This window comes from Polypterus senegalus, chromosome 3 (genome assembly GCF_016835505.1).
Source record: "Polypterus senegalus isolate Bchr_013 chromosome 3, ASM1683550v1, whole genome shotgun sequence".
Taxonomy (NCBI): domain Eukaryota; kingdom Metazoa; phylum Chordata; class Cladistia; order Polypteriformes; family Polypteridae; genus Polypterus; species Polypterus senegalus.
The window spans coordinates 179,588,379-179,612,485 of NC_053156.1; the positions used below are offsets into that span (position 1 = coordinate 179,588,379).

At 35.0% G+C, this 24,107-nt stretch overlaps 1 protein-coding gene across 7 annotated transcripts in view; it reads left to right on the forward strand.

Annotated features, from left to right (window-relative positions):
- Positions 1 to 24,107, forward strand: part of LOC120525720 (endoplasmic reticulum membrane-associated RNA degradation protein-like) — a 109,334-nt gene that overhangs the window by 40,685 nt on the left and 44,542 nt on the right. For all 7 annotated transcript variants that reach the window (XM_039748258.1, XM_039748262.1, XM_039748263.1 and 4 more), the window contains 3 exons: positions 3,356 to 3,424; positions 6,851 to 7,021; positions 7,727 to 7,810. In XM_039748258.1, coding sequence (XP_039604192.1) covers positions 3,356 to 3,424; positions 6,851 to 7,021; positions 7,727 to 7,810 — 324 coding nt within the window. The remainder of the gene's footprint in view (positions 1 to 3,355; positions 3,425 to 6,850; positions 7,022 to 7,726; positions 7,811 to 24,107) is intronic.

A 24,107-nucleotide genomic window follows, 5' to 3' on the forward strand; every position in this document is an offset into this window, starting at 1 on the left:
TGCACAGCCATTTTAAGATCTCTCCAGAGATGTTCAATCAGATTCAAGTCTGGGCCCTGGCCGTGTCACTCAAGGACATTCACAGAGTTGTCCTGAAGCCACTCCTTTGATATCTTGGCTGTGTGCTTAGGGTCGTTGTCCTGCTGAAAGATGAACCGTTGCCCCAGTCTGAGGTCAAGAGCGCTCTGGAGCAGGTTTTCATCCAGGATGTCTCTGTACATTGCTGCAGTCATCTTTCCCTTTATCGTGACTAGTCTCCCAGTTCCTGCCGCTGAAAAACATCCCCACAGCATGATGCTGCCACCACCATGCTTCACTGTAGGGTTGGTATTAGCCTGGTGATGAGCGGTGCCTGGTTTCCTCCAAACATGACGCCTGGCATTCACACCAAAGAGTTCAATCTTTGTCTCATCAGACCAGAGAATTTTGTTTCTCATGGTCTGAGAGCCCTTCAGGTGCCTTTTGGCAAACTCCAGGCAGGCTGCCATGTGCCTTTTACTAAGGAGTGGCTTCCGTCTGGCCACTCTACCATACAGGCCTGATTGGTGGATTGCTGCAGAGATGGTTGTCCTTCTGGAAGGTTATCCTCTCTCCACAGAGGACCTCTGGAGCTCTGACAGAGTGACCATCGGGTTCTTGGTCACCTCCCTGACTAAGGCCCTTCTCCCCTGATCGCTCAGTTTAGATGGCCGGCCAGCTCTAGGAAGAGTCCTGGTGGTTTCAAACGTCTTCCACTTACGGATGGTGGAGGCCACTGTGCTCATTGGGACCTTCAAAGCAGCAGAAATTTTTCTGTAATCTTCCCCAGATTTGTGCCTCGAGACAATCCTGTCTCGGAGGTCTACAGACAATTCCTTTGACTTCATGCTTGGTTTGTGCTCTGACATGAACTGTCAACTGTGGGACCTTTATTTAGACAGGTGTGTGCCTTTCCAAATCATGTCCAATCAACTGAATTTACCACAGGTGGACTCCAATTAAGGTGCAGAAACATCTCAAGGATGATCAGGGGAAACAGGATGCACCTGAGCTCAATTTTGTACATGTGATTTCTCAGTTTTTTTTTGTTTTTTTTTTAATACATTTGCAAAGACCTCAAGTAAACTTTTTGATGTTGTCATTATGGGGTGTTGTGTGTACAATTCTGAGGAAAAAAATGAATTGAATCCATTTTGGAATAAGGCTGTAACATAACAAAATGTGGAAAAAGTGATGCACTGTGTATGAATGAATGAATGAATGAATTTTGGAACCCCTCCCAATTCTTTGGATTTTTGCTTATCATTGGCTGAGCTTTCAAAGTAACCTTTTAATATATGACATGCCTTATGGAAACAGTAGTTTTTCAGCAGTGACATTAAGTTTATTGGATTAACAGAAAATATGTAACATGCATCATAACAAAATTAGACAGGTGCATAAGTTTGGGCACCCCAACAGAGATATTACATCAATACTTAGTTGAGCATGCTTTTGCAAATATAACAGCCTCTAGACGCCTCCTAGAGCTTTTGAGATTCTGGATGGAGGTATTTTTGACCATTCTTCCATACAAAATCTCTCCAGTTCAGTTAAATTTGATGGCTGCCAAGCATGCACAGCCTGCTTCAAATCATCCCATTGATTTTTGATGATATTCAAGTCAGGGGACTGTGACGGCCATTCCAGAACATTGTACTTCTCCCTGTGCATGAATGCCTTTGTAGATTTCAAACTGTGTTTTGAGTCATTGTCTTGTTGGAATATCCAACCCCTGCGTAAATTAAACTTTGTGACTGGTGTTTGAACATTCTCCTGAAGAATTGTTTGATATTGGGTTGAATGTATCCGAGTCTCGACTTTAACAAGGGCCCCAGTCCCTGAACTAGCCACACAGCCCCACAGCATGAAGGAACCTCCACCAAATTTGACAGTAGGTAGTAGGTGTTTTAATTGGAATGCGGTGTTCTTCTTCCGCCATGCAAAGCGCTTTTTGTTATGACCAAATAACTCAATTTTTGTCTCATAATTCCAGAGCACTTAATTCCAAAATGAATCTTGCTTTGTCTAAATGAGCATTTACATAGAACAAGCGATTCTGTTTATAGTGTGAGTGCAGAAAGGGCTTCTTTCTTATCACCCTGCCATACAGATGTTCTTTATGCAAATTGTGCTGAATTGAAGAACAATGTACAGATACACCATCTGCAGCAAGATGTTCTTGCAGGTCTTTGGAGGTGATCTGTGGGTTGTCTGTAACCATTCTCACAATACTGTGCATATGCCGCTCCTGTATTTTTCTTGGCCTGCCAGACCTGGGTTTAACAGCAACTGTACCTGTGGCCTTCTATTTCCTGATTACATTCCTTACAGTTGAAACTGACAGTTTAAAACTCTGAGATAGCTTTTTGTAGCCTTCCCCTAAACCATGATACTGAACAATCTTTGTTTTCAGATATGTTGAGAGTTGCTTTGAGGACCCCATGTTGTCACTCTTCAGAGGAGCGTCAAAGGGAAGCACCACTTGCAATTGACTACCTTAAATACCTTTTCCCATGATTGGACAAACATGTCTATGAAGTTCAAGGCTTAACGAGCTAATCCAACCAATTTGGTGTTGCAAGTAATCAGTATTGAGCAGTTACATGCATTCAAATCAGCAAAATTACAAGGGTACTCAAACTTTTGCACAGCCAGTTTTTGACATTTGAGTTAATTTCATACAACTAAATACTGCTTCACTAAAAATCTTTGTTCGGAAAACACCCCAGTACTCCGATGTTCCTAGGAAATGAAAGACCTACCACAGTTCTCCTTTTTGTTGAAAGTAGACTAAATTATTATGCAGGCTGAGAGGGGTTCCCAAACTTTTTCATATGACTGTATATATAATATATGCACATACACAATGCACCCTGAATTATGTGTTGATTACTAAAGATATTTAAGTGTGAACATTTTTTCTCTGGTTTGTGTTTTCACATATTGAGAGAGAAAGTCTTTATTAATTACATCCATGAGCTTCTGGTCTTTTACCTCAAATATTTTACTGGAATTTCCCAATTTATATGTTGGTATTTAAACTCCTTGAATACTTAAACATTTCCATGTATGATGTGTCAGACTAATATTAACCTCTTCTGTTCTCTTTCATAATCATCACTTTCAGCAGTTTTTGATCTTTTCAGTCTTTTGTAATATGTGTACCTTTTTAATTTATATTCCTTCCCACCTGTAGGATTCTGTCATTTTTCTGTTACTTCTATAGCATAGTTTTAATGTCCTGCTGTATATTACCCAAATTAATTAGCTTTTTTTTTTTTTTTTAATACTAACATTAATGTAAATGATTTTTATTTTGATTTTTGCTTTTCAGATACTAGCCAAGAATGTGAAAAGGACAGAGATAAATGCACTTCCTACAATGCTTGGTGAGCCAATAATGGTGTGTGTGTAATAATTTAGATTGATTAAATGTCTTTTATCTGTGGTATATTGTAGAATTTTTCAATTGTCAAATTTTTCATGTGTTTTCATTTAAGTAAATTTGTTCAAATACACTCTTGATCAATGGGTAACAGCTTATGCTGGAAACATTTATACACTCTAATGGATTATTAACTTCTTTCATTAAGTACAGGAGGACGATAAAATAACCACAAACGGTTGCCTCAAGCACTTACCGTAAATACTCCCGGATAAGCTGCCCCTCAAATTTTACACCAAAATACCATGAAAATGTGTCAGCAGCAGATAAAGTGAATGTAAATGTTTAAATCGAAACCGGTTCTGAAAAAATTACACAGAACACTTGTTTTATTGAAGTAAAAATACCTGAATTACTTTTAAAAAAATTAAATAAAATATGCATTACTTCGCTAGTATGGAGGTTTATTCCATTGCAAAAAAATAAGTGCATTGTTTTTCAGAAGTATTGTCTTTTCAAGATGTTGCCTGCTGCTGTTCTGTGTATGTATTATCATGCACATGTTTGCTCTGGCCATCTGATGACAGCTGGTAAAGGATAGGTTAAGCACATGCATAGCATTCAGTCAGGTGAAAAGAACTGAACAAAAGTTTTAAGTATCCAGTTAATCCCAAATACATTGAGGGGTAAATTTTAATCTATCCAGTTTAGGGTCGCAAGGGGGGCCAGTAATTATCACAGCAGCACTGAGTGTAAGGAAAGAAAGCAAACATGGTACATGCCTTTCACTCAGCCAAGCAGAAAATAGTGTACTGCATTCAATCCAGTAACAGAAACCTGTAAATAAAGCTTGTATGAAGTTTTTTTAAGCCATGTATTTGATTATAGATATTTAAAAACGAGCGGTGGGTTGGCACCCTGCCCAGGATTGGTTCCTGCCTTGTGTCCTCCCTGTGTTGGCTGGGAATGGCTCCAGCAGACCCCCGTGACCCTGTATTCGGATTCAGCGGATTAGAAAATGGATGGATATTTAAAAACGATGCAATCTGGTGGCACAGCAGCTAGTGTTCATATCTTGATTCTTTGGGTTTAGAAAATGGGGATAAATGTATTTACTTCAAAGCACATGAATGACTAAAAGTATTGTTCTTATAAAACACAAGAAAATGTCTCTGTTTCTGGTTCATTTTATTGAGGTTCCTGTTTGGGCTTAGGATTCATTAAAAACAAAAAGCTGACCAGTTAAATGTGCAGTAGTTCTTACAAAAGATGGACATTTAATGTACAAGTAAAACAGTTTGTAACACAATACATTTTAGAATAAATAACTGTATAACATATATTTAGTTACTTTTTTTGGTAAGTAGTGATTTTTTTTTTTAATTAAAGTAATGTTCCCTAACACTGTTAGCACATCACAGGCTTTAATACTTAGTCATACTGCATTTGCAGTACTGTTACTCAGATAAGGCAACCATTTGTTTCGGCAGTTTTGCCTTATGTAAAGTATTCTTGTATACTATACACTTTCCAAGTTAGCTCCACAGTTATTCAAGAAGCAAATGTTATGAATTGAGTATCTACAATTTTTGCAATGTTTATAAACTTTTCTGATTTGTGCAACCTTCCCTTTACCCATTATAATTAACAGTTTCCTCAATTCTTATAATATGAAGGAATTCTCCACCCAAATATATTTTTTAAATATCACTTCCCCTATAGTTTGTAGTGATGGTGGAGAAAAATCTTTAATCTAACATTCTCATGCTGAACAAGAAAAAGCAGTCTGACTCGGTGGCAGTGTGCAGTGAGTTTGAGACGATCCCTTGCTCATCTGGTTTCAGTCCATATTCACGGTAAAAGACTAACTTTTAGGTTTAAAGCTGTTGGTGTGTGCCCCATAACTACAGATTAGCAGTGAACCAAGACTAGGCTTAATTGCTATTGCAATGTCCTTTTTGGAGCCAGAGAAGGTGAACAACACTTTCTAGTAATGTATACCACCTTATGAGCATGTTTAACAGATATAGTGCAGTTGTTAATATTACAAAGTGAATTCTGCACGCATCAGACAGACTGTCATGAGCTTGAAAAAGCACTTATGGCTTCTGCATTTTTTAATAGAGTATATTTTATATTTGGACTTAAGTATAGCCTGATACTGAGTCATATTTAACTCAATACCACAGAAAAAGACAAACTATGCATAGATATATTTAGCAATATTTGATTGTTTGTTTTGCATAATATAAGAAATAGAAAAATAGGATCAATGTACTTATTGTTTGCTTCTTGATCCTCCTCCTGATCCGTTACATATTTTTCAAGATTTTTTTTAAATGAGCTTCCCCCATGGAGTTTCAATCACTATGATATACATACATTAGATTGGACATCTTTGGAATCTGTGTCCCTCTCAAGGTCGGAGCAGGAAATACCTGTACGCCACAATTCACTACTTATGTGCCACAGCAACAAATTGAATAAAGCCCCTTCAAGCCCTGATTTTCAGTAAAAAGGTGCAGAGTTTGTGTCCTTAATTAAGAAATAACTGTGTTGCCAGACTGGAAAATGTGAAATTAAAGATGGCTGCCAATTTGTTCCATGCTGTATTACTTCAGAGAGTCATGGGATCTCTTTGCAGATGTCTCCCAGATCTGATATTAGTATGTGTTATATAGAGCTTGTGCTCTGGTTTTGAAGTCTGGGCTACAATGAGGCATTCTTTACAAATGCTGCCCCAACTTTCATATGCTTTGGTAACCTTTACATTAAGTTGGTTATTAGGAAAAGCTGGGTGCATAATAAATGACAACTCTTCTGTAGTATTCTTCACTGCAGCTCCTTTCCTCAATTTATGCTCCGAATAAGATTTTACTTATGTGTACCTCTTAACATTATTACTTTCCATATAGAGATTTCAGTGCCTTTTAAAATAATGGAAGTGAAAAACATTTAGCAAAATTTGAATAGATGAGCCAAATGCAATTTTTTGGGTCTAGTTTGTATCCTAAAATTCTTGGCTTATCTGCAAATATTTGGTCATTATTAAAGAATTAAATATAATTTGTTAAAGATCGTGCTTATCAGCCATACCAATTAAAGATAAAAATGAAATCTTTATAAAATATATTTTTTTAATGTGTGGACTGTTAACGTGAACTAATCCATTTATAGTGATTTTTTGCATTGGTTGTGTAAATTTTGTATTAGTCATAAGTAGTAATCTGCCATAAGCAGTAATCCCTCTTTTTCTCAGTTTAGAAATATTTCATTTGTTAAAGGTTTAGCTTCAGATAAATAAATAATAAATCCTTAACTTGAAACTTGCTCTAGTTAAGTAAACCCAAGAATATTCAACTATAACTTCATTTGTTATTGTCTCTTTTACTGTTTTTGGTAAAAGGATATACATTATATTTTATAAAACTATTTTTTTAACAGGAACTGTTGTGGGACCTGTTGAACAATCCAGAGGGACCTCGTATCAGGGACCATCTCAGCCACGGGGAGGTTGATTTAATGTCATTTCCCAGAGTAATAGCAAATGATATTCTGGCATCATCCCTGGTTTTGCTCTACAAGTTTATTGGTAAACCCTGTAAAGAACTTGAGGTAACCTTCTAAAGTTAAAACATTTAATGTCTTCACTTGATCTGTCAAAAATACATTTTTACACAAAACAGCTTTATTTTTATCTGTATACTTTCATCGTTGAATTGCTAACTATATGTGCCTAATTGTGGTAGTCATTGTTTTAAGTAACTATACAGATATTACAATTAATTAGGCGCTGCCACATCACTAAAGTGATCAATTTATAAATCATCACAACATTTGTGTTATAGCATATAATTTGTTACACATTACATGAGTAATTACACATAATTTCCATGGACAGAAAATGTATAAAGGCAATGAAAAATTTTACATTGAAAAGACTATATTAAATATTCACAAGCTTGGCTAAAAGCAAGAATGTATTGTCAAAAATGCCAACAAAGCCTGAACTAGAATTTCTAAAAAAGGTTTCTCTGAGTATTTCTGGGAGCAGTTTATTGACTATTTAAGAAACAGTTATGATTGTGTGGTAGACAAAATTGAAGTTAACATTCTTAATCACTAATCAGTGTAATCTAGCCATGTCCTGCACAATGAGACAGAGAAGCAATTAATGTAATCTTTTTCCATAGTTTTGAATGCGTTTCTGACAGACATTTTGACATGGTGCATGTCTCTTGGCAGAAGCAAGAAGTAATTTTACAAAGTTGTACCAACCAATAAATATGCACATTTTTTCTGTTTGTTTTTAAAATTTAGGAAAATGAAATAATGGGTAAAATTATGAGTTCTGCTGAAAATTACAGCTCTCGGTTTCATCCAATCGGAAAACTCAGAAATCAGGTATATAATTTATAGTTTATAATTTTATTAGATTTATATTTTCATTATATTTTATTAGGTAATCTTGTTGATATTGCTATATTTCTTAAGTAATAATTAAAAAGTGTTTATAATAGGCTGTTCAATATTGATGTATAGGTATTTTAAAACAAATCTTAAATTAAAGGTAAAACTAAACACTTTCAGCCCAGCCCATGGTCCTTTCAGGGCTCCAGACTGCAATTCAAATGCGTCCAAAAATAGGCTTTGTTAATTATCATTTCTACTTAGTTCTGCAGTTGCAAATGAAATCATTGAAGTTTTATACTAATTATATTGTAACAGGCCATTTTTGTATTAAGTGCATGTGCTGTTAATATGTGTCAGTACGGGTTGTCCCTTGCATATCACTGAGCCGCATAAAGGCCGGGTTATACCCCATGCAGGGTGCATGGGAGTCATAGCAAAAATAATATCAGACTTGGAGACGTGTCCGGGAAAATATTTCTAAGTACATGGTGCTACAGACCGCACGGTCATGAATTTCAATGAGAGGCCAGTTACGCTTGTGCCAGAATAATGAATAAAGGGCACAATATCACGCAACCGGCCATCAAAACAAGAGGTAGGCATGCAAAACATTTGAAATTTATCTGCCCATCATATAGGTCCCCTGTTATGAAGATAACTGTGCCCTGTTTAATTCATTTGTCCCTTCTGATTTTGTGCAGCACACTAAGATGTGATTGTCACCGATCTCATTGTGTTTGTGCATCTTTGCATGCTATTTCTCTTTTGATTTAACACACACCTCATGCAAAATGCCGGCTTGTCTGTCATTAATCATGTACAAGCAGTCACCTGCTCGCTGTTTTGTCACACACAGCGATGTGATGAAGTCTGTGTTTTAAGGTTGTAAGTGTATTACTGATGCTTTACTGGGCTGCTCTGTGATTGATGGTGGACAGTAAACTTTGTTAAAATGGTATGCAAAAATGCCACTTTGTTAGTTGTTCCTTCAGTCGTTTTGGCATGCGTGCTATATTACTAATATGTTACTAATAAATTCTTCAATGGGAGCTCATTAACAAAGAAACATGGAAAATGATTTAGTAAAAATAATTATAATTAATGATTCATTACTTGACACCCAAGAATTCTGTACAGTGACATTTTAAAATAAATGTACTAATCCACTTTTATTCCATACGTGCAGCCTTGCTCTTAAAACAGTTACTTGGGTAGTTTTTTTTCTGGGGAAAAAGAATTCCACCAGAAAGGTGGTGTTGTGGATCTCATATCTAACCTCTGTCATATGAGTGATTAAAACCGTGTGAATGAAAGTTCTATGGAAAAAAATTCCTTGCCTGTCACGACCACCCCTTTAAATTAGGGAGTCTCTCTCTCTCTCTCTCTCTCTCTCTCTCTCTCTCTATATATATATATATATATATATATATATATATATATATATATATATATATATATATATATATATATATATATATATATATATATATATATATATATATATATATATAGATAGATAGATAGAGATATATATATATCTATATATATATATATATATCTCTATCTATCTATCTATATATATATTTTACTTTTTGACTTTTATCCACTTTGAGATGTGCCCGGGTCATATTTCAAAAGTGGAAAAAGAAGTATTGCTACCATCTGAAATTCTGTTCAGTGTTAGCTATTTTATTTATTTAACATTTTTTGACGTGCCTTTGTCAGATGTGACCAAATTTAAAAGGGAAAAATGAATAAACATTTCTTGTTTTTGAATACATTAATTTGTGTTTTTTAAAATGTATCATTACCTGCTGCTTACTGGCCACTGAAAATGCCTGGCCCAACTAAATTTCTTGGTTTGAAAATCTGGCCCAACTTAATTAGTAATTGAATAGCCCTGCTTTAAGTACTTTTATAATGCCTACCAGGTGATAACACTATTTCATGTTCAAGCTGTGACATCAGTACTATGAGTTCTAAAGTTCAGTCCATGAACAAAGTTCATAAAAAGGAAAAGATGCACACAAATCAATCATCTCTTTCTGTGTTTGTTGTTCAGATGTGGAAGAAGATGATTTTTCTTTAACAAATAATCCTGCCATAGTTGCAGTAATAAATAAAATAATGGAGTTTATTCATAACACAGCGAATATAAGAAGTCTCCCCACCCCGCCATAATCACAGATTTTGTGTAATAAAAAAATGAAACAAACTATCAGAACTAATTCTACCTTTATTGCAAAATTGCAGTCTATATAAGCAGTATGAAAGCAGCTAGTTTTGCTAAATTTGGAAAAGACTCTTTCTACTCAGATGTTGTTACTTATTTTAGTAGTATATGTTTTGGCTTTAGTTTTTGTAAGACTGCCCTTCTAAAGATCTTTGATGAAGTAGTCAATTCTTTTTAACAAAGCCATAATGTAAAAGTGTAGGATTGCCCTTTTAGAAGAATAATCAAGGAAAATATTAGCAGTCTCACTGTGATCATGTCTTTCAGTATGGTTTTGTGGCATTTAAAGACAGTGTCACTTTACAGTACTTATATGACAGATTAGCCAGCTACAGTTGTGTCACTGGACCATGTTAGTTTACATGGCTTACATTTTTTGATCACACACTGACTGTCCAGCACCATCGCTTGTTTTGAACCTCACAAACAACATTCATTTCTATAGCATATTTTAATACAAATAATGTAGGCCAAAGTGCTTCACAAGATGTCTGAGAGTAGTTCAAAGGAATGAAAAAAAATTTTAAATTGGATAATAATAATGATGTATTTTTAGTATACAAAAAAATAATGCACAGTTACATATATAATTAAGAGGAATAGAGTCCTTAAATATAGATTTTTTTATTTTACTTAATAAGTGAAAGTCCAATGGTAAGATTATTTGACCAAGATGAAGTAAAAAAAAAAAGTTGGGCTAGAGGAAAAACAAAATCTATATGGGTTCCAGACCAAAAAACTGCCTAGCCCCCACAGGGAATTCTGCTTAACATAATCTTTTTTTTTTAATGCATCATTTTAGAGGATTCAATGCTGTGGGTCTTGTGCCAGGTTGGGCTATTCACTTTCATTCAGTCATCACAGGTAGCTGCATAATACTTTGATCAGGTGCTGGTGATGCAGAACACAACTACAGAACCTGAAAAGATAACAGAGAACAGTAAAGATTAATAAAGATTACAGGTTCATTGAAGATTATGGTAAATCTATGCATATCTATTTTATTAATGGTAGGTACAAAATTGTAGGTACAAAAAGGCAAATTAAAAATGGCAGTTTTAGGAGTTTTTAAAAATGATCTACAGTACTAGCCTGGTGTATCTCTGTTGGTAAAGTATTTCTTATTTTCAGTGCATAATTGCAAAAGATTACCTCACCAGTTCTTTTATATTTGGCTCTTGGAATAATAAGCAGACCACTGATCTAAGATTACGACTTGGAGTGTAGGGGAATAGGCACTCCAAAATTTGAAGGAGCAAGATTACTTAAAGCTTATAAACCATTAATCGTATTTTAAAGTTAATTCTAAAAGACACAGGAAACTAATATAACAACGTTAAAACGTGAGATATGCTGAGAGTTTTTTTTTTTTTTTCTGGCTGACATTCTTACTGCTGCATTGTGGACTAACTGCAACTGATTGACGTTTTAGGTAGACCAGTTAGGAGTGCATTACAGTAATATAGTCAACTAAAAACAAAAGTGTGAATTTATTTGCAGTCTTATAAGAGGTCTAACTTTTGAAATATTCCTTAAATGAAAAAATTGCAGTCTTAGTAATATAGTTCATATGTAATTTTAAAGTTTAGGTCAGAGTCCATGATTACACCTGAATTCTTTACTTCCACTTTGACTTTTAATTGTAAGGGATCATGGTTATTTTAATAGTCTCATTTCAATTTTTCAGAACAACTAAGGATTTCATATTTTTTCCTTTCTACTCATCCATTCAGAAATACAAGACAGACATTGGGTCAGAGAGACCACAGCATCAGGGTCATAAGTGCTTTAACCATATAAAGCTGTGTTATGTGCATAGCTGTGGTAGTTCACCTTGTGTCTTGTGTCCTCTGTATAGATCTTTATGGTATGCCACACACAATATCATGGATCTCTGAACTACAATTACCACAAATAACAAATTTTGTTTCACCTGTTAAGCAAGACTGAAACAAATTTAAGATGCTGCACAAGACGCCCACCCATTGATTACGGGTCATTTTTGTATTTTTTACTGTGGTCTATGGCAGTGTTTCTCAACCTTGGTCCTGGAGCACACTGTGGCTGCAGGTTTTTGTTCCAACCAGATTACTTATCGGTGACAACACCTGATAACACTGATCTCATTTAATTTGCTGGTATTATTTTTCTTTTATTCTACATTTAGAAAAGCACAGCAGCATGAATTTTAAATTTATAAGATATTTAGAAATATTTCTGCTTTTGCTATAGATTTAAATCCTTAACTCTCTTTTGTTGATTTCATTATATTTTGCCCTTTATCTGTGCAGTTTTTCACCTTCATTTTATCTTATTAATGACAATTAAAAATGAGCAGAGCAGACACGCTGGCAAACAACACTGAAAAATCAAAGGCTGCAACTACTTTAGTGTCAGACCCACTCATTAGTAAATAATGGATTAATTAAACAATTAGAACACCTGGAAAAGTAGAATGAAAATCAAGATGAAAATATTGTTTAAAAAGAAAAAAATACATTATTCCCATATAACTGCTTGGTACATTTTTAATATCATATATTTTTTAACCAAACTTTGTTTTGTAATTTCTGTATTGTTCCCAAAACACAGAACTTGGGCAATAACAGTTCACTTAATTAGCTCAGGACTCCAGTTAAAAACAGAAGCTGGTTGGAACAAAAACCTGCAGCTACAGTGTGCCCCCAGGACGGAGATTGGGAAACACTGGTCTATGGTGTCAAATGCTGCACTCGGGTCTAGTAGGACAAGAACACGTGTGGCTTCTGTCTGCATTAACCTTTAAGTAATTTTCTACTTTAAGTAATGCAGTTTCTATACAGTACTTCAATTTCTTCAAAAACTTGTCTGAAACTTATCAAGAGTCGGATGTTTAGTTATTTATTTGCTACAAAAGTACTCTTTATGTAATATTACTTAAAGATAGGTTAGAAATAGATCTAATGTTGTCAAGTACAGAGGAGTCGAGATTATGTTTCTTCAGCAGGGGTTTAACTAATGCAGTCATTAGACAAACTGGGAAGACCCCCATATTTAATGACAAGTTCTTTGTCAAGAACTTTATCAATTAGCTCATCCGAGAATTAATTTAATTCCCCCAAAGATTATACTAAAGTTCAATAGGACTTATTCTAGAGGGATGTGTTATATTATTGGTAATAATTTAGTTTGTGGTTAAAAAATATGGCAAAAGTCTCAAGCTTTGCTAGAAGGTTCCTGGAGGCATTCCATTGAATGAACTGGGTTTAAAAGATGATTAGTCATTGAGAATAAAAATCTTGGATTTCCAACATTATGATTTAGAATTTTAGGAAAACAGGACTGCTTTGTTTTATTCAACAATGCGTGCCTTTAAAATTTCTCAGTGGACTGTTAATTTATGTTTTATTCATTTTACACTCAATCACATGGCATTTTCTCCTAAAATCTTGGCATTGTAAGAGTTTTCCAACATTTTTTAATGAAATGAATTCCATGCAATGAATCTCATATACAAGTTTCACTTTTTGAATGGAATTACTGAAATAAATCAACTTTGTCATGATATTCTAATTTTATGACCGGCACCTGTAGTTACCAGTATCCACAACCTTCCTCACATCAACTTTTAATACTTTTGAAAGTACTAAATTCAGCATGTGTTCTTTCTTATGTGTAGGCTGGCTCTAAGATCAAATGAGTGCAAAATGTTAATATATTCGCTTGCTTTAGGGTTGCATTGAATGTACACATGAAAATTGAAATCTATAATTAGGAACTTACCATAATTAGTTATTATTATAGATACAGAGTCTGAGAATTCTTCAACAAAGGACGCATTATATTTTTGAGGTCTATAAACAATCAATATGAGAGACTGCATCACTCCTTGAATAACTATGGAAAGATACCTGAAGTACAGGAAAGTGCATGCTGTCTAGTTGGGGGAGGTCCCAAGAGAGTTTACAAACCTTACATTTTCTTGAATGAGTGCCGCAGTAATAGGAATGTTTCTTGAACGAGCATCACTGAACCACATAAAAACTGCTTTTTCGACATCTTCAAATGCAGCAGTTCACACATGTTTGTATCCCGAGGTTTTTCTTCTTTTTTTGCTCTGTCTTTCAAGAAAGTTGACAATGTCGATGACGAAATTCCAAATTGGCAATGTGTTTTTTCTTTTTGCTGCAATCAAGAGCTGCAAAAAATTAAAGTTTTTTTTTCTAATATGAACTGTTATCGTTTTTTCATGTCTGCCGTTTCTATACGAGGGTGACAATGAGTTAAATTCCAATGGATGTTTTTCAAATGTTGACGAGCAATAAACACAAGGTATAACTGAAAACTGCAGGAAACAAAAAAGGCAAAAAAAAAAACAGTACGAGGAAAGTTCAAAAAGAGAAAAAAAAAATGTGTTTCTGTTTGGGGATCGTTACACAACTGAGCTGCGCCACAGAACTAACTGTTCTGCAGATGATTCATTCAGGCATTTCAAGGTATTTTGTGCACTTTGTTGTAATGAAAGTATCTGCTGAATGTACTTCATAGTAGCAAGATTTCTATAGACTCGTGTCATATGGGGAAGCTGCCGGGACCATAAAAATACTTCGTTGTAATGAAAATTACGTTGTAAAGATATTCATTGTAACAGAATTTCACCTGTATATCTATATATATCAAAAAACCTCATTAGTGTAAATTTTTTTCTGTCAACTAAAAGCTTAACCTGTTATAATCAGTGCTGGTAGTTTTTATATAGTTGATATTGAAAGCATTCTCACTTTTTCCATAATAGTCGGTTATGAGATTACACCTGCTCACTTAAAGCAAACTGCAGTATGTTGTTCAGGTAGCAGAAAACAGTATGGGCCTGAAACTGAACTCTAGTGAGGTCCTGTATAGAAAACCAGGAACCTGCTAGAAATAAAATCACTCACCTGGGCAACAGTTACTAAGTTTTTACCGCAGAGAAGATGTTACCAGTGACTAAAGGCAAGTACTTAAAGACACATAAGCTGTTTTTTTTCTAGTGCATATACCTGATTTCTAAACTCCTTCATCCAACCTAAATTTTATGTTTATTTATATTTTTCTGTTTACATTATATGGACTTATTTGATACATTGCTGGGTGGGGCTACAATTGTACTTTACTGTATTTACTATGGGGCTTTTCCCCCTGCTCGCTTCGGTCGCCAACCCCCGTGTATGGTTTTCCGGATAAACAGTTTTAAGATTTTTTTTTTTTTTTTTTCTTTGGGTTAGGTGGATTGGCGATTCTAAATTGGCCCTAGTGTTTGCTTGGTGTGTTTTGTGTGTGTCCTGCGGTGGGTTGGCACCCTACCCTGGATTGGTTCCTGCCTTGTGCCCTGTGTTGGGTGGGATTGGCCCCAGCAGACCCCCGTGACCCTGTGTTCGGATTCAGCGGGTTAGAAAATAGATGGTTGGATGAATTTTTGCTATTTCATTAACTTCACTTTTATTTCATGTGAAGATCACGTCTCGTCTCCGTAGTCTTTCTCTCCCAGGATTTTTTTTTTGTATAGAGAGATGTATTTGTTTTTAATGCAATACTAGCAGAATACCTGCGCTTCGCAGCGGAGAAGTAGCGTGTTAAAGAAGTTCTGAAAAAGAAAAGGAAAAATTTTAAAAATAACGTAACATGATTGTTAATGTAATTGTGTTATCATTGATATGAGTGTTTTTCTCATATCTATATCTATATGTAATATTTCTATATAATATATATATATATATATATATATATATATATATATATATATATATATATATATATATATATATATATATATATATATATATATATATATATATATATATATATATTCTATATATATATATATATATTTCTATATATATATATATATTTCTATATAATATATATCTATACTAATAAAAGGCAAAGCCCTCACTCACTCACTCATCACTAATTCTCAAACTTCCGTGTAGGTAGAAGGCTGAAATTTGGCAGGTTCATTCCTTACAGCTTCCTTACAAAAGTTGGGCAGGTTTTATATCGAAATTCTACGGCGTAATGGTCATAACTGGAAGCTGTTTTTCTCTATTTACTGTAATGGAGATGATCTTAAACGCCGTGGGGGCGGAGTTTCGTGTGACATCATCACGCCTTCCACGTAATCACGCAGTACATAGAAAACCAGGAAGACCTCCAAAAAGCGCTGAAGAAAACATGCATTATATAATTGAGAAGGCAGCGAAACAATAAGAAGCGGCGAAAGTGACATATACAACCATATTCATGAGTTCTGCTACTCGGAAACAAAGCACGATGTAAACCTACACTTTAAATTAAGTTCATAGACAGGCTTCGCTGGCTTGTAATTTAGTGCCTGCCCATATAAGGCCGTCCGTCAGCGGCAATCCAATAGCAAACTCCCACTAAATATTCACGGGTGAAGGACTGTGCTTATGGAGAGGAAGAAGAGATGGTCAGGGTGGTGTTTGACACAAATTCAGCGAAACTGTGAGAGAAAGGACTAAGGTAACATTAAATACAGCCATGGACATCGCACGAGATGGCACCAGCACAGGTGGGAACCTTCGATGCATGTACACCTAACGCTCACGTGAACTGACGAGTGCACAGATAAAAGCAACAGTTATTTTTAAAATGTTCCCTTTTCTTTTTCTAGCTTTTTAACACACTACTTCTCATGATACGCGGGTATATATATATATATGTATATGTATATATATATATATATGTATATATATATATATATATATATGTATATATATATATATGTATATGTATATGTATATATATATATGTATATGTATATATATATATGTATATGTATATATATATATGTATATGTATATATATATGTATATGTATATGTATATATATATGTATATGTATATATATATATACCGAACTACATACTGAATAATGGATACTTTATTCGCCATCAATGATTGTTTTGGTAAAGCCATACTCAGTGTATTCATTAGATGAACGGTAAAAAAGTAAGAGCGAGGGGAGGATGACTTATTGAGGCATGCAGGCTGTAGTGCGCGTCAACTCTATCTGAATTGCGAATCACATTTGAAAAATATATCTTTTCAAGTTCTTTTTACTCCATATGTGTCAAACTCAAGGGCAGGGCCACATCCAGCCCGCGTGTAATTATATCCGCCCGAGATCATTTTCTATACTGTATTATTGTTATTAATGGCCCGGGTATATGAAGCGCTGGTAACACAAACTACAGATCTCATAATGCAATTCAGCGCTTCAGCTGCCTTGCGAACACTTACCACGTTAATCAAGTCTAGCTTATGATGCTGCAAGTTATTGCGAAGCTAGCTCACACGATGCTGAAGAGAAAAGTTGATTCTGAAAATAGAGCCTTTAAAAACCAATGGGAGGCTGAGTATATGTTTACTGAACCCGTGTGTCATTTGTGGAGCTAATGTGGCTGTAATTACAGAATTTAATCTAAGACGGCACTATGAGACAAAACATCAGGGTAACCTGAATGCAATGCAAAAGATACAGAAAGCAGAAGAATTAAATAAGAATCTGACACTTCAGCGGACGTTTTTACCCGTGCACAATCACAAAGTGATTTCAAGTGAAGCTGCTTTTATGGGAGACACAAATGCACCAGTGCAACCCTGTTCCCAAGTAATGTTAAACCAAGTCGTCACTACGGTGTTCCCAAATACGCACTTTGCTGATAAACTGAGCGCATTGCGCACTGAGTTTGCACGGCGCTTTGGTGACTTTGAAGAACAAAAAAAGTCCGTCTACATGCGGCTCGAACCTTGTGCATGTTTGGTAGCACATATCTGTGTGAGAAGCTCTTCTCAGTGATAAAGACTAACAAAACAGCACACAGGAGTCGCCTCACTGATGAGCACCTGCAATCCATCCTGAGAATCTCCACAACACAGAACCTCACACCAAACATAAACGAACCTGTTGTCAAAAAGATGCCAGGCGTCCAGCTCTAAAATGACATATGAGCAAAGACAACTGAATGATTTGATTTGTTATTGCTGAAAGGAACACATTTTATTTATATTTCCAGGTTTTGTTATGCAGCATGTTCATATTTGAATTTGTATAATTTTGACAGGATATATTTTTATGGAGAGCAAAATATTATAAGTTGTTTAAGGTTTGAGTTGATTTATTCAGGAATAATATTCCTGTCTGTTTTTACCAATCCTACCAAAGATATTTCTGTCGACTAAATAAAAATTCCTTCTATTTAAAATTTAAAAGAACTTGAACAAATACGATAGTTCATAATATCCGCAGACTTACTTGCGTAAGAGCGGGAGTTATCCTTTTTAACAAGCAGCGTATTGCACTGATAATGAAATAGCTGTGTGTGTATATATGTAGATATGTATGTATATGTATATATATGTATTTGTGTGTATATATGTGTGTGTATGTATGTATGTATGTGTGTATGTATGTGTATATATGTAGATATATATATGTGTATATATGTGCATATATGTGTATATGTATAGATATGTATATATATATGTTTATGTGTGTGTGTGTGTGTGTAAATAAATAAATATATATACATGTGTGTGTGTAAATGTGTGTGTATATATATATATATATATATGTGTGTGTGTGTGTATGTGTGTGTATATATATATATATATATATATATATATATGACAACAACACTCATCACTCACAACAGTGACAAAACAATTACATTGACAATCATGTTACGTTATTTTCAAAATGTTTCCTTTTCTTTTTCATTGCTTTTTAACACACTACTTCTCCATCTGGCTTGGTATTTTGCTAGTCTATCTATATATAATATATATATATATATAGATATAGATATAGATATCTAGATATATATATAATATCTATATATAGATATCTCTCTCTCTCTCTCAAAGAGAGAGAGATACTAGTAGAATACCGCTTACGCGGAGAAGTAGTGTGTTAAAGAAGTTACTGAAAAAAGAAAAGCAAACATTTTAAAAATAACGTAAGATGATTGTTAATGTAATTGTTTTGTCATTGATATGAGTGTTGTTGTCATATCTATTTATATATATATATCTATATATATATATATATATAGTATATCTATATATATATATATATACCTATTCAGCGGAGAAGTAAAAGAAAAGGAAACCTTTTAATAATAACGTAACATGATTGACAATGTAATTGTTTTGTCATTGTCATGAGTGTTGCTGGTATATATATATATATATATATATATATATATATATATATATATATATATATATATATATATATATATATATATATATATATATATATATATATATATATATATATATATATATATATACATATATATATATATATATATATATTAGGTGGGACTCATTAAAAAATTAATCCAATTAATTAGAGGCTGTGTAAGAATCTTGATTAATTGTATGTAATCATACACATAAATTTGCCCCAAATCGCAAATGTTTTTTTTTTAATTTAAAAGGGTTTTAGTGGGCTTACAGAATCAAATAATAGACATGGACATGAATATTGTAAACTGAAGCTGTTTTAATTTCTGAAAAAAAGCTTTAAACTGCATTTGAATTCAAAACAGAAATAAAAATATCATCCCTGGTTAAAATTGGGCAGACTTAAAATAAAGTGGTAGTTTAAGTACTTTAAGTACATTTTCAGAATAGTATTGTCTTTAAATAATAATAACCAAAATTTCAACATAAAGTGCAGTTTTTCTTCTTAAAAAAATAAGTCAGAAACATAAAAGGTAATTTGACCAACTTAATCTTTAAACTCTGAGTAACATTAGCCAAAATTATTTTGTACATTAGGCTAAAACAGTGTGATCATTGAACATTTTGTAATTAGATGTAAGAATGTAAGTCCAATGATCCCCAGTAAGAGCCACAAAGTCCGCTTTCTGTAATGCATCTAATTTTGCTTGCTTTTCAGTGTGCACAAAACCATGCTTTTATCAAGGCTTCTCTCGGTAGTCGAAATGATCAGTCGTAGGAACGCTTTATTCCGACTCTAACATTTTTGTAGCTGTGATGTGTGCATCAGTGTAATGGATGTACCAGGAAATCATGCATTGACAAAAGTTCCCGTTTGCTTGGAATTGAAAGTGTGATTAAATGCGTTATTTTTTTAACGCGTTATGGAGTACATGCATCGAAGCTTCTCAGCTGTGCTTGTGCTAAGAAAGGGAAACATTTTAAAAATAATAACATGATTCTTTAACCTAATATTTTTTCATACGCCCCAAACCAAGGAGATGCGAAGGTAAAATGAATCGGTAGCGCGTATACTCAGTACATCCCTCTCGGAATCGAACCTCGAATGTCGGCGTTAGAGGCTTAAGACTCTACAATTGCACCACAGCGTGTGGCTTGTCTATGCTAAAGTATGTATTGTAGATCGGGTATATATATACATTTATATATATACCCGTGTATCGAGTGGAGAAGTAGAAGTTATGAAAAGAAAAGGGAACATTTTAAAAATAACGTAACATGATTGTCAATATACAGTAATTGTTTTGTGAGTGTTATTGAATGTTGCTGTCATCAAGGATTTGATTATCATTATTTGTTTCAATCAGGCTCGTATTTGTACGATGTGTTGTGTTCAAGTTACATTCCGTGTTTGTCAATCGTTGTAAAGATAAGAGGTTTCATTCATCGATTAGTTTCTTACTGCATCAATAAACAGCTCGTCTTCCTCTTTATCTGAGATGTGACAAACTGCATGCAGGGTTTTTTTTTTTACACTGTCTTCCTTTAGCAGGACATTCACTTTTTCCACCGTGTGCTTTGTTTCGCAGTAGCTGCACTTATGAATATGATTGTATGTATCAGACGCTTCATATTTTTTGCTGCCTTCTCAATTGTGTAATTCGTTTTGTTCAGCACTCTTTGGAACTGTTGCTTTTGTCTGTGCACTCGTCAGTTCCGTGAGCAGCTTGGTGTTCTTGCATCGAAGGTTCCCAGCTGTGCTGGTGCCATCTCGTGTAATGTCAGCTAAGACCCGGCACTTAAAAGTTTCTCTCGCAGTTTCAATGAGTTTGTGCCAAACACCACCCTGACCATCTCATCTTCCTCTGCATAAGCACAGTCCTTCACCGTGAATATTTACCGGCAGTGTTTGTATTGGATTGCCGCTGATGGGCGGCCTTATATGGGCAGGCACTAAATTACAAACGCTAGTGGCAGCCTGTCTATGAACTTAATTTAATATAAACTTACGGTTCACGCCGTGCTTTGTTTCCGCAGTAGCTGTACTTATGAATATGCTTGTATGCATCATTTGCTTCATAATGTTTTTCTGCCTTCTCAATTGTGAAATGGCGTTTTGTGCTCATCACTGTTTGGAGTTCTTCCTTGTTCTCTACGTACTTACGTAGGAGGCGTGATGATGTCACACGAAACTCCGCCCCACGCCATCTCCAACTCAACTCCATTACATTATATGGAGAAAAATAGCTTCCAGTTATGACCCTTACGCGTAGAATTTCAAATGAAACCTGCCCAACTTTTGTAAGTAAGCTGTAAGGAATAAGCCTGCCAAATTTCAGCCTTCTACCTACACGGAAGTTGGAGAATTAGTGAGTGAGTGAGGGCTTTGCCTTTTATTAGTATAGATATATATACACATATACTGTGGGGTGCCAAACAGGCAAATACATTGATTTTGTGAATATATAAAGTCGGTGTCAGAATATATAAAGTCAGCATCGGAATTTATGAAGTCATTCCTGATTATATAAAGTCAACATCGGAGTATATAAACTCACTCCTGAATATATAAAGTGAAAGTCAAAATCTATTGATTGAAACGACTCTGAACTGAACTAAGTTAACAAAAACGTATTCAGAAAAATAAATTAAATAAAAATACACTGTTCGGTTAATGTTTTGAAAATGATGCATGTGCCCTGCCCAGGATTGTTTCCTGCCTTGTGCCCAGTGTTGGCTGGGATTGGCTCCAGCAGACCATCGTGGCCCTGTGGTCGGATTCAACGGGTTGGGAAATGGATGGATATTCCAGCGCTGACTTTGTATATTCCGAAGCTGACTTTATATATTGAAGTTTTGACTTTATTTATTCTGACAGTGACTTTATATAATCAAGGTTTGACTTTATATATTCGGGAATGGCTTTATATATAAAACTATAACTTTATATAGTTAAATTTAGTCATCATTGGATAACTTTTTCTTTACCATAGAAATTTAAAGACTAAATTCAACTTCCATTCCTAACAAAGATATTTCTGGCGACTAAAAGAACCTACTTATATCCAAATTCGAGCTATTGAGCTGTCGCCTGCCTGCCTGAATAAGTCACCCTCGCTTCGCTCTTACTTTTTTACCGTTCATTTAATCATGGCTAGTGGCGGAAAAATTATAAAATGGAAGGAGGATTACACTGGCTTTACCAAAACAATTATTGATGGCGAATCGATTATTCATAAAGCTTCAATTGGTGATCTGTTTTTCTTTGTTAACCTCATATTTTGTCATACTTCTTCTCAAACCAAGGGGGTGCGAGTGTAAAATGAATCGGGAAGCACTGATCAGTGTAATCGGTGTACCAGGAAATCATGCATTGACAGAAGTTCCCCTTTGCTTGTATTGCAAAATGTGATTAAATGCGTGATTTTTTTAAACGTGTTATGGAGCACATGCATCGAAGCTTCTCAGCTGTGCTTGTGCTAAGAAAAGGAAACATTTTAAAAATAAAATAACACGATTGTCAATGTAACCTTTTGTAAGTAGTGCCTGGAGGATTCAGTGTGGAGAAACTGTAGAGACAGCGTGTGTATTAACTTGTGGATTTTTCTGTGAGTATTTGGTGGCAGCATGTTAAAGTCGCTTCCATAACACTACGTGCGGTAGCTGCGAAGCTCAGCTCAGAGCGAAATGAGGTGAATGGGAGGGGAGATGATGACGGGACTCCCCCACCCGCCTTAACTCTCGGAATTTGCATAAGCACAGCCCTTCACGTGCAATTTTAACTTAGTTACAAAACGATCAAAACTCTCGTTTATGTCCTGCATCCTCTCATTAAACTTGTATCCCGCATTACCCGTGGGCATGAGAAACGCCAGCGGCAGCCTGTCTATGAACTTAATTTAAACTTTAGGTTTACACCTTGCTTTGTTTCCGAAGTAGCAGCACTCATGAATATGGTTGTATATGTCACTTGCTCGCGTCTTATTATTTCGCTGCCTTCTCAATTATATAATGCATGTTTTCTTCAGCGCTTTTTGGAGCTCTTCCTGGTTTTGTACGCACTGCGTTGACAGTCAGTTCACGCGGATTACATGGGAGGCGTGATGATGTCACACTAAACTCCGCCCCACGGCTTTCGAGCTCAACTCCATTACAGTATATGGAGAAAAATAGCTTCCAGTTATGACCATTACGCGTAGAATTTCGAAATGAAACCTGCCCAACTTTTGTAAGGAAGCTGTAAGGAATGAGCCTGCCAAATTTCAGCCTTCTACCTACACGGGAACTTGGAGAATTAGTGATGAGTCAGTGCGTCAGTCAGTGAGGGCTTTGCCTTTTATTAGTATAGATTTTTCACTACTGCTGTTGTGGTGGTGTCCTGTCTTTTATATTGTGTTGTTTAAGTGTATTTACCTTGTTATGAGTATGGTGGTAAGGCCAAGTTCAGTTATTAAATAATGAAAATTAGCATATTTTTATTTAATAAGAGGATCTATTTTAATAAAGTATTTAATTCTTAAGAAATGCTTACAAATTCCATTTTTTGAATTTATATTTAATAATACTTAAAGAGAATGATGAGAAAAGGTGTTCATGAAACAGCTAACAAGAAATAGCAGTAAACTACCCTGCTGCCCCAGTGACCCTTTTTTAGAGAATATTTACCATTTATACCAGGCCCTCGTTGGTTCCCAAACTTATTAGCTGTTGGTGAAAACATTCCAGTGATAGCAGAAAATTGCTTCGACTTAAAAGTGTTTTCATCTAAAATATGTACTGTACAGTTGCTATAGTGCCTGTCCAGTGGGGCTGAATTTGAGAACAG